Below are 16,956 nucleotides of genomic sequence, written 5' to 3' on the forward strand. Positions count from 1 at the left end.
TAAAGTTTAGCGTGGAAAAACTGTTCTGTTCAATGTTGATGAAGATTCTCAAACATCTGGGGAGAATTGTCTAGAAGTGGAGTCGCTGGACTTATTGTCTTGCTGGTATGAAACATTTTGTGGCCCATCCAAGCGTCTTCTTTGATCCAAACAAGTTGATTAGGGGAATCTGAGTAGGCAGAGAGGATGCTTTGTCTGACGTTGATGTGTTACAGGTAAGTCTTTGACTTACAGCTGTAATTGGAGCCAGAGTTTCCATCGTTAAGCAAGGTAATTGTTAAGTGGATCACACCCAATTTTTAAACCTTTTGTGCCCTGATTGTTAAGTGAATCATTGCAGTTTTTAAATGAATCTGGGTTCCACCATTGGCTTGGCTTGTCAGAAGTCACCTGGGAACGTCACAATCATGTGATTCTGGGACACTGCAACCATTGTAAACATATGACAGTTGCCAAGTGCCCAAATTGCGACCACGTGACCCTGGGGAGGCTGTGACAGTATTAAGTGTGAGGTTCGGTAATAACTCACTTTTTTCAGTCCGGTTGTAACTTTGAACAGTCAATAAAAGAATGGTTGCAAGTCATTTATATCAGATCTAAAAGACAAGTGTCTGCTTTCAAATGATAATGGTTAAAAACTATTTTAGGGTTGTTCTTAATAATGGGACAAATCCGGACAGAAACTAGATAAATCGATATGTGAAGATTGAAATCTGGGAGAGATTCAAACCAATCCAATGATTTTGAATCGCTTAAACGCGGTATGACGTTTCCGCTTTAAATGACTTGCATCGCCACAATTGAAATCTCGCCAGTGGGGTTTACCACCACTAAAGACACATGCAGGGTGATTTTCATTTTTTATTTTTGCAACACTGAAATCTTGTATCTCATTTCTTTTAGAACTTCCAAAACAGCCATGACCAAAAAAAAAAAAAACAAACCCCTCCAATAACCCCAAATTAGGAAAATACAGGTTAGTACGAGTTAGTATTTATATTTCTACAGCATACATCATGTCTTTCTTTTTCTTCCATAAAACTCAAACCTCGTATACAGAATTTCCAGTCATTTTCCTGACCTGACCTGGGTCCGCCTCAATAAAACTGCAATCTCTTGTGCCTCCCAACTTCACCCTGAGGCCTTAAATTCTGGCAAACCTCGTGAGTGAATAAAGCTTTCCAAGCTTGTCCAACTGCAGACGAGAGAGTTATGAGCTTTCAGAGCTTACAAATTCCTAAAGTTGTTCAACAAAGCCGCAATTAAATAAATTAACCTGCAAAGATAAGGTTGCACAGAGGGGGAGGTCGTGCTGCATGTTTTAGGTAAAAATGAAAGGGCTGAGACCACTACATTTCAAATCTGCTTCTAAATGGAATCACTTTTCTTCCCCCCCCCCATTGTATAGTTTTTATTAATTTTTCATTTAAAATGCAAAAGCAAAACGTAGGAAAAATAAGGGAGAGAAAGAGGAAAGGAGAAGTGTAGCAAAGAAGGGAGAAAAGGGGGGAAAAGGCATTAATTTCTGACTGCTGCAGTAGAATAAAACAGTAACATCAAACCTCAGTTTTTTATTTTAATGTAATAGTATAAACTAGCCATTTCTATATCAGCAGCTTTTAAACAGAATCAATGCTGAATTCTCCAGTAAAGATGCTTACACTGGTAGCAGAGTCTATCTCCAGGAACCCTTGTACTGTCTGGAGAATCCAAATCAAATCTGGAGCTAAATCCAGGGTTCCTATCTTGAAATTATGGGGCTGCGCATAGCCACATATATCGTCTTGCTTGTTTGTGTGATAGAAAGAAGATAATAAGAAAAGAAAAATAATAAGGAAGGCCAATCAATGGAACAGCTTGCCTCCAGAAGTTGTGGGTGCTCCAACACTGGAGGTTTTTAAGAAGAGATGGACAGCTGTTTGTCTGAAATGGTATAGGGTATCCTGCTTGAGCAGGGGGCTGGACTAGAAGACCTCCAAGGTCCCTTCCAACTCTTGTTATTCTTATTACCTACTAAATTTGTACTGCCGGCTTCTTGGCTTTGACACACACATACTCTGAAAACCAGCACCACTCCCCCTCCATAAAAGGGCACAATTTAGCTTGAAGGGCGCTTTTGACCCTCCAAAGCTGAACCCTCATGCAGCTTTGAGCTAAATTCTCCTTTTTTTTCCTTTTCTTTTTTTAGCGTGAAAAATGGTTTCTTCAGAGAAATTAACTAATTATACAGCCTTCTTTTCTGGACATCAAGCCTTTTTGTATAGATGCATGTTTTGGTGGGTAGATGGGTGTGAGAGAGAATGATGTATGATTGATGTTATATATATTTAAAACACACACACACATACATATACATATATACACACACATACATACATACATACACACATGTACAGCATACATACACATATACTGTATACACACATAGATAAAAACTGTTGTAAGTCAAGAACTCTGTCTGTCTGTCCATCCATCCACCCGCCCACCGTCCGTCCATTTGTCTGTCTATCTGTCTGTCTGTCTACCTACCTTCCTACCTACCTATCTACCTACCTACCTACCTACCTTCCTATCTATCTATCTATCTATCTATCTATCTATCTATCTATCTATCTATCTATCTATCTATCTATCTATCTACCTACCTACCTACCTACCCACCATCTGTTTGTCTGTCTGTCTACCTACCTTCCTACCTAACTTCCTACCTACCTACCTACCTATCTACCTTCCTATCTATCTATCTATCTATCTATCTATCTATCTATCTATCTATCTACCTATCTACCTTCCTATCTATCTATCTATCTATCTATCTGCCCACCATCTGTCTGTCTGTCTGTCTGTCTGTCTACCTTCCTACCTACCTATCTATCTATCTATCTATCTATCTATCTATCTATCTATCTATCTACCTATCTACCTTCCTATCTATCTATCTGCCCACCACCTGTCTGTCTATCTGTCTATCTACCTTCCTATCTATCTATCTATCTATCTATCTATCTATCTATCTATCTATCTATCTATCTATCTACCTACCTACCTACCTACCTACCTACCTACCTTCTTATCTATCTATCTCTATCATCTATCTATCTATCGCCCACCATCTGTCTGTCTGTCTGTCTGCCTACCTACCTAGCTAGCTATCTAGCTCGCTATCTAGCTACCTAGCTAGCTAGCTATCTGCATGCACACACACAGATAGTCCTCGACTTACAATAGTTCATTTAGTGACCATTACAACAGCACTGAAAAAGGTGATTTATGACTATTTTTCACACTCATACCTGTCGGGGCATCCTCATGGTCATGTGGTCAAAATTCAGATGTGTGGCAACTGACTTGTATTTATGACGGTTGCAGTGTCCTGGGGTCGTGCAACCTTTTGAAAAGCAAAGTCAAGGGGGAATCCAGATTCCCTTCACAATCGCGTTACTAACTTAATGACTGCAGTGATTCGTTTAACCACTGTGGCAAGAAAGATCATTAAATGGGGCAAAACTCACTTAACAACATGTCTCACTTTGCAGCAGATACCTTGGGCTCAGCCGTAGTTTTAGTTTGAAAACGACTTTCGTCTTCATCTGCCTTCAATATCTCTTCCAAATAAGGCAAAAACATTGGAAGCTGGGACAGAGGGAAGAGCTAGGGTTAAGGGCCTCTATTTCAGAGTGCAAGGAAGATTCTGGAAGACGTCCTTCCAACTCTGTTGCCCCCTTCTTGCAAGACACATAATCTTGATCTATGAGCGTGGAGAAAGGTCAACAAATGATTCTTCTCATCTGGAATCTCTCTGGAGTTTCTGGCATTGTTTATAATTCTGTTATTGTCCTGCTTGTGATCTTTTATTAATAAGCAACCAAAAACACACCCTCTCTCTTTCTTTTTTGAAACATCTTGGCCTGAGGACTGATTTGAGCGTTCAACAAACACCCCAAGCATCATTGAGTTATCTCATTACATATTCTTCCGGATATAATGGGTCACCCATGTTTTGAGAAAGCAGATCTGCAACCTGTCTGACAAATGAACCTTTTGGGTGGCTTGACTGACTTGCAAAATTCGGCCTTTCCCAATCATGCTTGATTTTAGTATTCCCAGGGTAAAAAAACAAAACAAAACCCAAAAACTGTGCCATAAAGCAAAGATACATTTCTCTGTTGCTAGAAGGTGAAAAAAAAATGTGGATTTTCCAAGCACAAAACATGCACGAAGAAGCCAATCTGTTATGAAACTATGCCTATTGTAAACGTTACTATAAAATTATCTTCAATGGGTAGGAAGAGAGGGTGACGACATCCCAGATCGTACAGGAAAACAAATTAAGTATCCTGTGCCCCTTTCAAATTTGGGAAGATAGTTCTGGATTTATGCTATCAGGTAGATGATTGGAATTGTATAATACAGGTAGGGTTGGTTGTTTTTTTTTTTTGTTTTTTTTTTTTGAAGTACATCTAAGGCTATGGAACTCATTATGGGTAATCCTTGACTTATGACCCACAATTGAGCCCAAAAATTATGTTGCTAAGGGAGACATTTGTTGAGTTTTGCCCCACTTAATGACCTTTCTTGCCACAGTTGTTACGTGCAACTCTGCAGTTGTTAAGCTAGTAACATGGTTGTTAAGTGAGTCTGACTTCTCCGTTGACTTTGCTTGCCAGAAGGTGCAAAAGAGAATCATGTGTCTCTAGGATAGGGGTAGGCAACCTTGGCTCTTTTATGACTCATGGACTTCAACTCCCAGAATTCCTGAGCCATCATGGCTCAGCTTGGAAACCTCTCCCTTTCCCCTCAGCATGGCTGGCTCGGGAATTCTGGGAGTTGAAGCCCACGCGTCATAAAAGAGCCAAGGTTGCCTACCCTTGGTCTGGGACATTGCAGCCATCATAAATACGAGTCAGTTGCCAAGCATCTGAATCTTGATCCTGCAATCATGGGGATGCTGCAGTGGTTGTTAGTGTGGAAAATGATTGTCAGTCACTTTTCTCAGTCCCGTTGTAACTTCGAACGGTCACTAAATGAACTGTTGTAAGTCAAAGACTATCTGTATTGTGGTTGCTAAGTCACTGTCTCTCCGTATAATGATAATGATCACTTAAAAACATCACCCTTTTACATCTCTAAAAAATGTCACTAAATGAACTTGTACAGCAGAGGTCCCCAATATTTTGGGCACCAGGGACCAGTTCCGTGGAGAGAGGTTTTTCCTCAGACTGGAGGGTGTGTGGTTTTGTGTGCTGCCTGCATCCTGCCGATGGGGCTTCGCTTGTTTGTGTGGACCGGTTGCTTGCATGCCGTGGCCTGGTACTGGGCCATGGACCGGGGATTGGGGACCACTGTTGTACAGAACAGAATAGCAGAGTTGGAAGGGACCTTGGAGGTCTTCTAGTCCAGTCCCCTGCTCAGGCAGGAAACCCAACACCATTTCAGACAAATGGCTGTCCAGTCTCTTCTTAAAAACTTCCAGTGTTGGAGCATTCACAGCTTCTGGAGGCAGGTTGTTCCACTGGTTAATTGTTCAAACTGTCAGGAAGTTTCTCCTTACTTCTAGGTTGCTTCTCTCCTTGATGAGTTTCCCTCTGTACCTGTGCATTTGGTTTTCCTTGCCTAAATGTAGAACCTTACTTTACTTTATCTGTATTAATATTGTGATCTCTAAGCCACTGTTTCTCTTTATAATAACATTTGTGACCACTTAAAAACACCATCCTTTTGCCCCTCTGAAAACTAGCTTTGCACCAACAAAATCTTCCCTGGGGGGAAAAAACACAAAACCAGCAAAAAAAAAAAAAAAAAAAAAGAAAGTAGTCCTTATTGAAATTTCTTCCTGCTAAACAACGCAATGAAATCAATAGATAACATTTAGGCCATCAGCTCCATGAGCAAAGTAATGATTTAAAAAGTGTAGAAAGTATGTAGAAATTATTATTATTTTTTTAAAAAAAGGATTTAAGGAGAGAGAGAAGCTAATTTTCTTGCAGATGGAGGCTGTTTAACTTAAACTCTCTTGTTCTGGACTTCTCTCTTTAACCATTAAAATAATATGAAAACTCTGCTCTGGGCTCAGTGCCTGAATTCCAGATCCACCTCTGACTGATGTGGTCAATTCGTTGTGGAAAAGTGGGTGTACTTAGCCTAGGGTTGGGCTAACCTAAATACAAAGAAAATTAGGTATGTCTATTTATATTACGAGACATAGGATCAATAACAAGACCGACAGAGGAAATGTCTTTTCCATGAGGTCTAGTGACATGGCTCATCAAAAGGATTTTGAAAGATTTGCTGCAAAAATAATAAGGCCCAAAAAAATGTTATTGGTTTTATTCTATTCTTGTTTTTAAAGAACATTTTTCAAAGGTAAAAGTTCTAAATATGTCCAGTTGTTGCAAAAAAATAATAAGAGTATTATAATAATCTGAAGAACTCTTATTTGCCCCCAGCCAGTAACATTTCATAATTATCAAATCAAATCATATTTGGTGCATATGGTTAATGTTTTTGAGTTTTTATCTTTTCTTTTTCTTAACCTGGCTGGTGGTTGGCTGTATTTAAATACATTTGATTTGATTTGAACATAATTATCAAGTTTTGCATGATCTAAATAATGTACTATGTTGTGATTATAAAAGTGGAAGCTTACAAAAGAGAAATGCTTTGAAGATGGAATGGAGAAGTGGGGAAAGAAAATTAAAGGAGAAATTAAAGTTAAATTAAAAGAGGAGATGGAGGAAAAAATGAGGAAGGAGATGAGAAGAAGGAGAAGGAGAAGGAAAAGCAATAAAAGAAGGGGAGAGAATGAGGAGAAAGAGGGAGAGAGGAGGAGGAGGAAGAGGAGGAGGAGAGGAAGAAGAGAAGAGAGAATGAGGAGAAAGAAAAAGAGGGAGAGAGGAGGAGGAAAAGGAGAGAATGAAGAAAAAGAAAGGGAAAGAGAAAGAGGAGCAGGTGGAGGAGGAGGGAGAATGAGGAGAAAGAAAGAAAGAAAGAAAGAAAGAAAGAAAAAGAAAGAAAGAAAGAAGGAAGAGAGAATGAGTAAAAAGAAAGAAAAAGAAAAAGAGGGATAGAGGAGGAAGAGGAGCAGGGGAGGAGGAGGGAGAATGAGAGAAAGAAAGGAAGGAAGGAAGGAAGGAAGGAAGGGGAGGAAGAGAGAGAATGAGTAAAAAGAAAGAGAAAGAAAAAGGGATAGAGGAGGAAGAGGAGCAGGGGAGGAGAAGGAAGAATGAGGAGAAGGAAGGAAGGAAGGAAGGAAGGAAGGGGAGTGAGAGAGGAGGAGGAAGAGAGAGAATGAGTAAAAAGAAAGAGAAAGAAAAAGAAGGATAGAGGAGGAAGAGAAGGAGAAGAAAGAGAAGAGGACAACCAAAGATTTTCTTACAGATCCCCGTTAGTCTGTAAGGCACACACACACTTGCGCTCACACACACTTTTTTCAAAGTCCTTTCCCCAAAAGATCCACCCTAGGGCTGAGGATTGGCAGGGCTGGTATTTTGGCCTCTGTCCACAGGCCGGTGGTCAAGGCCAGGGTAATGTAAACAGAAGTGGGAACCGAAGCAGCTGGAATTATTTGAGCTCCAGGCTACAACGTCTGCTGCTGATTCAACATCCCTTCCACGGAGGGATTCCATCAAAAAGGTGGTGTGTGTGTGGGGGGGGGGGAAGCTACTGCTTTGTTACGAGAGAAAATATTGACTTAGCATGACTCAACCGAAGGAGAGAGTGAAGTTATAGAATCCTCTTCGGGGTTCCTCCACAGTCCCAAGAGGGAAGGCTAAAATGCTTAGGAAGGTATCCCCCTCCCTCCCCAAAACCTAGTCTTTTCCTGACTCAAAACTGAGGACCAGATTTAATATTATTGTATTAAATATATAACCCAGCTAGGTGTTTCTATTTGAAGCATCTGCACCACACCATGACACATTGCAATTTGAGAACTTGTGGCCCAAGCCACATTCTAACGTAACAGAAGATGGGTGTTGAGTTGGGGGCTCTTGAAGTTCATATTTCCGCTCAGCTATTAAAAGCTCAGGGGGTCAACATGGGTTAATCACCACCCCTTAACCTGACTTAGCATCTTGCAGGCTTGTTGTGAGGATCAAATAGCAAAAGGGGAGCCGCAGTACCCGCTCGACAGCTGTAGAAGAAGTACGTCATCAAATGCTCCAAAGATTGGCGTAAATGGAGATAGGACAACAGGATGCTGATAATCCTCCTTGCTTCTGTGCAAAACCTTTTGAAAACCCAGTTTGGTGTAGCAGTTAAGGTGCCTGGCCTAGAAACCAAGGGACAGTAAGTTCTAGTCCCATCTTAGGCCCAAAAGCCAGCTGGGTGACTTTGTGCAGTCATCAGGAGATGGTGAGTTCTAGTTCCACCTTAGACATGAAAGCCAGCTGGGTGACTTTGTAACAGTCACCAGGAGATGGTGAGTTCTAGTTCTGTCTTAGACATGAAAGCCAACTGGGTGACATTGTGCCAGTCACCAGGAGATGGTGAGTTCTAGTTCTGTCTTAGACATGAAAGCCAGCTGGGTGACTTTGTGCAGTCATCAGGAGATGGTGAGTTCTAGTCCCACCTGACACATGAGCCAGTCACTCTCTCTCAGCCCAACCCACCTCACAGGGTAGTGGTTGTGGGGAAAATAGAAGGAAGGAAGGAGTATTACATATGTCCACCACCACACACTTACCCTGTTGGAGAATTAATTCAGTTATTTGAAGATGGTATCCTTCTGTAGTCCAGGAGACGAGTTTAGCTTGAGGGAATCCTTCACTTTTAACATGCTCTATTGTCCTGCAGCTGGTCTACAGAGTCTTCCTTGAGGGGCAGAGAAGCTTCCTATGTGATATCCTTTCAGATACTCTAACATGCTTTCATGTTCCTTGACCATCTTTCCTCCAGGTTAAACATACACAGTTGCACCAACCTGCTCCATCAACCACCTTCTTCACTTCCCACCTCTCAGTTGTCCAGTTTCCTGGAAACTTCCCTAAAGCGTGGTGCCCAGAACTGGACACGGTCCTTAAAACATAGCCTGACCACAGCAGAATAACAGAACAATAGAGTTGGAAGGGACCTTGGAGGGCTTCTAGTCCAACCCCTGCTCAAGCAGGAGACCCTATACCAGGGGTAGGCAACCTTGGCTCTTTTATGACTCGTAGACTTCAACTCCCAGAATTCCGGAGCCAGCATGGCTCAGCTTGGAAACCTCTCCCTTTCCCCTCAGCATGGCTGGCTCAGGAATTCTGGGAGTTGAAGTCCACCAGTCATAAAAGAGCCAAGGTTGCCTACCCCTGCCCTATTACCATTCCAGACAAATGGCTGTCCCATCTATGTAAATGAAGACTCAATCATCCAGGCTAAAAGTATCTAAGAAGGTTAAATCATGGCAACTGGACCAACGTTTGTTAATCCGAGACATTTCGCTACTCATCCAAATAAACTTCATCAGTCAAAATAAAAATTTAGTTAGAGTCCGAGAGTCATCGGAATGTACTAACTCTTCCCACCGTCCAATCTCCCCTTAAATGGAACACCCACCATTCTGCCGAAAGGAGATAGGGAACCGGCCAAACGAGGATCAATCTTACCATTTCTTCATTTTGAAGGAAGCATTATGGATTTGGTCCAAAGTCAACTTTTTTTTTAATCCAAACATCCATTTGGCCAGCTCTGACTTAAAAAGATCCAAGTCAACATCCTGGAGGAGATGACCAGGCTGAGCCTGAGGGAGGGGTCCAATGTTTCATCAGCCTGGAGGCCCTTCCCCGCCCGCAAGAGAAGATTAAGTCCAGCCCACCTTGAATTCTGTTGACTCTTATCTACCTACCACTTATTTGCTTTGCTGGCTGTAGTTCAGATTCTTATAGAGGGCTTGAGCATGCAAGAAATCTTTATGCTCATTTGAACTGCCTAGATTTTCCCAATCTCCCTGGGGAATTGACATTTCCACCCATCTTGGAAAGCAAGACGGATCTGCTGCTGGTGCTTTCCAGAGTGTCCGGAAGCTACAATTCAGCACAGGTCCTGTGTGCTCTTTTGCTGGACAGTTCCCAGCGCACACTGGACAGCGAGAGCAGAGGTGATTCCCCAATCCTAGCAAAGATTAGAAGCAGGGGGGAAAATGACAAGACTTTGCTGCCTTTTTAAGCAGCAAGAGAGGTCAGGATATCGCTGAGTATCTGCAAAGCCACAGCCGGAAACTCGTGGAGAAGTTCTTTTCTTTTGAGGCTGGATGAGCTGCCGGCATCTCTTTTTTTTTTCAATAATCCAATTACTCCACTTTAACCATCAAGAGGCAATCAGCTCCCGGCACTTTTGAAAGCAGTTATTAAAGTGATACCGTTAAGCAAGTATTAATTAACCAATCTGAACTGAGGGTATCAAGGGAAGTGCAGAACTGCCAAAATGTATGTATTTGCCTGGCTAAGGGCATGTAGCCAGCAGTTCGATCCTGACCGTCTCAAGTTGGACTCAGCCTTCTGTCCTTCCGAGGTCAGTAAAATGAGGGTCCAGATTGTTGGGGGACAACAGGCTGACTCTGTAAACTGCTTAGAGAGGGCTGTAAAGCATTGTGAAGCGGTATATAAGTCTAAGAGCTGTTACTATTCTCCTTTATATTTGAAGGTGTGCTAATTTTACTCTGGTCCTTGTAGAAAAAGTTGCTCTCAGAGCCAAATAGCATATAGCAGTAGCAATAGCACTTAGGTTATATACCGCTTCTTAGCACTTTACAGCCCTGTCTAAGCAGTTCACAGAGTCAGCCTCTTGCCCCCAACAATCTGGGTCCTCATTTTACCGACCTCGGAAGGACGGAAGGCTGAGTCCACCTTGAGACAGCCAGGATCGAACTGCTGGCAGTGGGCAGAATTAACCTGCAATGTTGCATTCTGACCACTGCACCACCATCACGGCTCCTTTTTCAGGTGGCAATCCAAAAAAGCAGAATTAATGGGAACAGTTTCTGCCCAGGTTATTCCCAATGGTCTCCTAGGCAGTTTTTGGCGCCTCTGCAATGAAATTCTACAAGGATGGATGGGTGGAATTCTTGCTTCTCTGCCGAGCTCCAGACAAAGGCCGCATCGGGCTTGTGCCCTCTATGCTGTACAAAACACACCCACTCGCCCACTTTCTAATTCCTTCTCTTTCACAACATCCTGAATCCACCCTTTCTTAAAACATACACCCACAGCCCCTCTGCTATTTGCAGGCTGGTGAAAGCTGACCCCACCCCACCCCACCCTCCAATTTCCTCCATATCATTAGTGAAAATGTTGGTGAGATTTTGCTTCTTTCTTGCCAAGCCTTTGATGAATTTGGGTGTGCGGTAGGTGGGGTTTTTTTTTTTTTTTGCTTTTAACTGCAACCCCCCCCCTTTTTTAAAAAAAGGTGAATTATTTTATTATTATTGTGGAGAAATGGATAACTCGAATGTGATAAGAAATATCGGTTAGGAAGATAAAGCCCTCTTAAAGGCTGGGGGTTGCAAACCACCATTCCCCCCCCCTGCCAGCATGAATCTTGGGCCAGGTAGCTAGGATGATGGTTTGGGGATGGGCACAATCCGTGGTGGTGTGTTTTGTTTTCGAAAAGGTCAGAAGCATGGCTTCAGTTAACAACTGTAGTGATTCCCTTAACAATCATAGCAGAAGTCGTAAAATTGGGCACAACTCAATTAACAATTGTTTAGCAATGGAAATCATGGCCCCAGGGGCTGTCATAAGTTGAGGACTACCTGCAAATAACATTCATTTATTCAGTTCTTCATATGCTGGAAGTCTAGTTCTTCCTTGCCAACGAGGTGGAGGCGGTTTGTAATTGCCTTTTCTGGAACAGCTCTTCGACTTCCCCGTCTACCTGCTGAGTTGTGATTTCCTAGTGGTCTCCTTTCAAAACCTTCGCCCAACTTTACTCTCCCTTTTTCAGAATCAGCCAAAGTTGGTGAGGTGGTATCATCTGTTTAGTTTATTATTATTTTTAATGGTTTCCTCCCCCGCCACTCTCCTTTTCCACTGGTGATGTTGCATGTCCTTCTGGATACGTCTAGTCTAGTGAAAAGAAGGTCTAGGGGTGACATGATAGCAGTGTTCCAATATTTGAGGGGCTGTCACAGAAAGCACCAGAAGGCAAGACAAGAAGCGATGGATGGAAACTTACCAAAGCAAAAGATCCAGCCTAAAATTAAGGAGAAATTTCCTGACAGTGAGAACAATTAATCAGTGGAACGACTTGCCTTCAGAAGCTGTGAATGCTCCAACACTGGAAGTTTTTAAGAAGAGACTGGACATCAGTTTGTCTGGCATGGTATCAGGTCACCTGCCTGAACAGGGGGTTGGACTAGAAGACCTCCAAGGTCCCCTTCCAGCTCTATTACTCTGATTTTTGGCCCAGTTAGGGGGATGATTGGCTTCCGCTGCCTTTTGCCCCATTTCAAGATGGCGGGGGCAAAGTTGAGTGCCCTCTGCCTTTACCCAGCGTCTGCTGGAAAAGAAAAGATTGTGTGGCTCTCGGCTCGTGACAGCTGAGTGGAAAGAATTCCCTCACCCTTGCTTGGCTTCCAGGGGAAATGTGTATTTTGAAATTAATATTTCAAGCATCCTTTTTTTTTTTTCTTTTTCTGTTTTTTGGCAGCGCAGGCTCGCAAGCAAGCAGGCCGCGGTTTGGCTTTTGGCTCGCTTCCTATCCTTCTCAGGGTCCCTTCGCTCCTTTAATAGGAAAGCAAGTGTATCTAATTCCACCTCTTTCCTTCTCCAAAATCTTGGAAGCGTTTCAGAGCCCCGCCGAGCCATCCAGCTCATCCAGCCCTGGGCAGTCCTGCAGCTGAGAGTGCCCCTCTCCGATTTGGGGGGTGGGGGGGAGAGCCGTCTGCACGCCGAAGGTAGGAAAGGAGGGCAGCTGCCCCCTTCCCCAGTCCTGCTTCTTCGGTTCTCCCACTCTTTGACGGTTGTGGTGGAAATTCCAGTTGTGAGCAATTCCCTGCTTGGTCTGCTTAGCCTACAAGCCTGATCTATTTATTTCAGGCTGAAATTCTGCACCTGTGACACAGAGGTTTGTTTGTGTAATTTAGCAACCTATGTTATGTCTGTGGGGACTTGGGTGTATTTGTGTGTATGTATGTGTGTGAGAGGGGAGGGAGGGAAGGGAAGGGAAGGGAAGGGAAGGGAAGGAAAGGAAAGGAAAGGAAAGGAGAAAGGAAAGGAAAGATGAAGGGAAGGGAAGGAAAGATGAGGAAGGGAAGGAAAGGAAAGGAAAGGAAAGGAAAGGAAAGGAAGAGGAAAGAGGGAAGGGAAGGGAAGAAAGAGTTCTTTCTTAAATTTATAGATAAAGTTAAAAATTTAAACTTTCAACGTAAACCATTCTGTCTTAAATGTATAGATAAACAATTAGAGATGAAATGTGAATAGTTCTTCCTTAAACTCGTAGATAAAAAATGAGAGATTACATTTAAACTCTTCTTCCTTAAATTCATAGATTAAAAAAAAGTTAACCATGTAAACCTGGAACGCAGATCTTTCTTTCTGAAATTCAGGGATTAAAAAACGAGAGGTTAAATTTAAATAGCCCTTCCTTAAATCCAGAGATTTTTTTAAAAAAAGTTAAAACTGTATACATTAAACGTAAACAGTTCTTCCCTAAATCCGTAGATCAGCGTCATAGATTAAATTTAAAATTTTTAAATGTTCGAGGAACGTTCTCCCTTAAATTGATCTTCTTTCCTGAGCCCAAGTCCAGAATTAACGCCAGCCCCAGATTACAGACAGGGGCAAGATGCTGGTCTGCCAGCCAGCCCGCCAACTCTGCTTCAGCCGCAGCTTCCCGGCCTTCCCCTGGTCCTCGGCTTCCATGCTTAAGCTAAGCTCCGGGACCAGCACTTCCAAGACAGCCAGGAAGAGAAGCAGCCAGGCGGGAAATTGCTTGATTAACATCCCTTTCAGAGCTTAAACTCTTGCCCCGGCTTTGCAATGGGTGGGAACAAGCATCGGTCCTGGGAGACAATGGTGGCCCAGTGGGGCTGGCTCAGTCCTGCTGTGTTCACACCTTCCCCCTCGGCCTTTGATGTTGCAAGCGAGATTTACAAGCTGACCAGCTTTCCCACTGGGCGCATTAGGAGCTAATTAAAGCTTTGAATTTTCACCCGGCATGTGGCGGGAATACACTATCCATCCTCTGGGAGAGGAGGACATCTGAAGGGTGGGGAGAACTGAAAGCTGGAGAGCCGGGGAGGAATGGGAAGAGCTGCCCCTCCCCACCAAAAAAAAAAAAAGACAGGAGGGGAGATATAAAGCAAGAAGAGCTTGGTCCCCCCCCCCCCATAGAAGAGGGAACAGAGGGCACCACTGCTCCTGGAGCTAATGTGTAAAAGAATTCCTTAGAGGCTGAATCTGGTGGCATCGCTCCTTTCTTTTCTTTCTTTCTTTCTTTCTTTCTTTCTTTCTTTCTTTCTTTCTTTCTTTCCTTCCTTCCTTCCTTCCTTCCTTTCCTTTCCTTTTCTTTGATACATTTCTGTTTGTTTTCCTTTCCTCTTTTCTTTCTCTCTCTCTCTTTCATTTTCTCTTTTGCCCTTTCTTTCTTTCTTTCTTTTCTACCTTCCTTCCCTTTCCTTCCCTTTCCTCTTTCATTTTCTTTCTCTCTTTCTTTCATTCTCTTTTGCCCTTTCTTTCTTTCTTTCTTTCTTTCTTTCTTTCTTTCTTTCTTTTCTACCTTCCTTCCTCCTTCCCTTTCCTTCCCTTTCCTCTTTCATTTTCTTTTTCTCTCTCTTTCATTCTCTTTTGCTCTTTCTTTCTTTCCTTCCTTCCTTCCTTTTTTCCTTCCTTCCTTCCTCCTTTCCTTTCCTCTTTTATTTTCTTTCTTTCTTTCTTTCTTTCTTTCTTTCTTTCTTTCTTTCTTTCTTTCTTTCTTTCTTTCTTTCTTCTCTTCAGTCCATGGCTTTTTGTTCTTAGCCATGCAGTGTACCAGATGATCTATTTCCCTACCATCCTCCTTTCCAAACATTTGCAAGCCTAGCCTGATCTTCTCTCATGCACATTCCCCAACCCAGCCTCCTCGTACCCCTGGGGGCATCTCCCTCTCCTCCTCCCACTTGCCCTGGAGAAACTGACTCTCTTTCCAACACTCCCTTTGCTTTCCCTTCAGAGAGAAGCTGTTTTGAGGGACTTCGGAAGATCCTGCAGCAAGATGGGGCCCATAGCTGGTGTGTGCCTGCTCCTGATTCTCTGCAGGGCGGACTTCTCCCAGGGCGTTAACCCCTTTGCCATGCAGCAGATTCCACCAGACCCTTGCTACGACGAAAAAGGGGCACCCCGCCGTTGCATCCCAGAGTTCGTCAACGCGGCCTTCGGCAAGGACGTCCATGCCTCCAGCACGTGTGGGAAGCCACCCAGTCGCCACTGCGATTCGTCAGACCCCCGGCGAGCTCACCCAGCATCCTATCTCACCGACCTCAACACTGCATCCAACATGACGTGCTGGCGCTCGGAGACTTTGCACCACTCTCCCCAAAATGTCAGTCTCACCCTCTCCTTGGCCAAGAAGTTTGAGGTCATCTACGTCAGCCTCCAGTTCTGCTCTCCCCGTCCGGAGTCAGCTGCTGTTTTTAAGTCCATGGATTATGGCAAGAGCTGGGTGCCTTACCAATACTATTCCTCCCAGTGCCGGAAGATCTACGGGAAGCCCAACAAGGCCACGGTCACCAAGCAGAACGAGCAGGAGGCCCTGTGTACAGATGGCCATACTGACCTCTACCCTTTGACTGGGGGGCTGATTGCCTTCAGCACGCTGGACGGGCGTCCGTCGGCTCAAGATTTTGACAACAGCCCTGTTCTTCAGGACTGGGTGACAGCCACCGATATACGGGTCATTTTCAGTCGTCCTCATCTCTTCCGGGAACTGGGAGCACGGGACCATGAGGATGAGGACGGTGGAGGGAGCTCCTCTTCATATTACTATGCAGTGGGGGAATTCCAGGTTGGCGGGCGCTGCAAGTGCAACGGACACGCCTCGCGCTGCATGAAGGACAAGGAAGGCAAGCTGGTGTGCGACTGCAAGCACAACACCGAAGGGCCCGAATGTGACCGGTGCAAACCCTTCCATTACGATCGTCCCTGGCAGAGAGCCACAGCCAGGGAGGCCAATGAATGTTTAGGTAAGAGGGATTTTGTCCCAGTCCTCTTTCTCAGACTTCTGTGCACCTGGCGGCACCTGGTTTTATGCAGTCAGAACTATTCGCTCAAAGAGGTCCACCATGCATATAGGAAAGAATGGGGCATGGATCGTGTGGTTTGTGGCTACCATCTTGGATTTTGTTTTTTAATGTTCTTGCAGACATCCATGTGTGGAAAATAGAACCGTTGGGAAAACTGACGGGGGGGAGGCCAACTATTGCAGTAGGTAGCCTAAATCTTTTTTTTAAATAGAATTACCTTGAATAATTGGCTTATTATAATATCAGCCTTCCTTCCTTCCTTGGTTCTATTTATTCATGTAGCTAGATTCCCTTCCTGCAGTGCAGTGATATTGACAATTGATGATCTAAGCACTGTAATCTGAGAACAAGTCATGTTTTGCCTTTCTTTCTAGTCCTTCCTCTCTTTTCCTTCCTTCCTTCCTCCACATTCTTCCTCCATCCCCATTCTTTCCTCCCTCCCTCCTCCTCTCCTTCCTTCCTTCCCTCCCTCCCTCCTCCCTTTCATTCCTTCTTGCCTCCCTCCCTTTCTCTCTCTTTCTCATTTTTGGCCAACCTGCTTTCTGAAATAACGTTGAGAAGAGCAAGTACTGCCCTTGATCATAGCCAAAAGGCCCAAAACCTTTGTGTTTTTTGCAACAGCCACTGGGAAGATCGAAATGCAGATACGCACAGAAGGCTGGTGCTTTAGGGTGGATAGATTGAACTGATGCAGGTTGATGTAATTTTTCAGGAGTTTGGCAAATACCCTATGGTTGCCAGTAAAAGCCTTTCAAATGTAA

General features: G+C 43.7%; 1 protein-coding gene across 1 annotated transcript in view; it reads left to right on the plus strand.

Moving 5' to 3' along the window:
* NTN3 (netrin 3) overlaps nt 1–16,956 on the plus strand; it is a 93,180-nt gene that overhangs the window by 13,191 nt on the left and 63,033 nt on the right. Inside the window, exon 2 of the mRNA XM_039360719.1 lies at nt 15,127–16,135. Within this exon, the coding sequence (XP_039216653.1) occupies nt 15,169–16,135 (967 nt within the window). The 5' untranslated portion in view covers nt 15,127–15,168. The remainder of the gene's footprint in view (nt 1–15,126; nt 16,136–16,956) is intronic.

The sequence above is a fragment of the Crotalus tigris genome, unplaced genomic scaffold, assembly GCF_016545835.1.
Source record: "Crotalus tigris isolate CLP2741 ecotype Arizona unplaced genomic scaffold, ASM1654583v1 scf7180000019173.45859301935:6455823, whole genome shotgun sequence".
Classification (NCBI taxonomy): domain Eukaryota; kingdom Metazoa; phylum Chordata; class Lepidosauria; order Squamata; family Viperidae; genus Crotalus; species Crotalus tigris.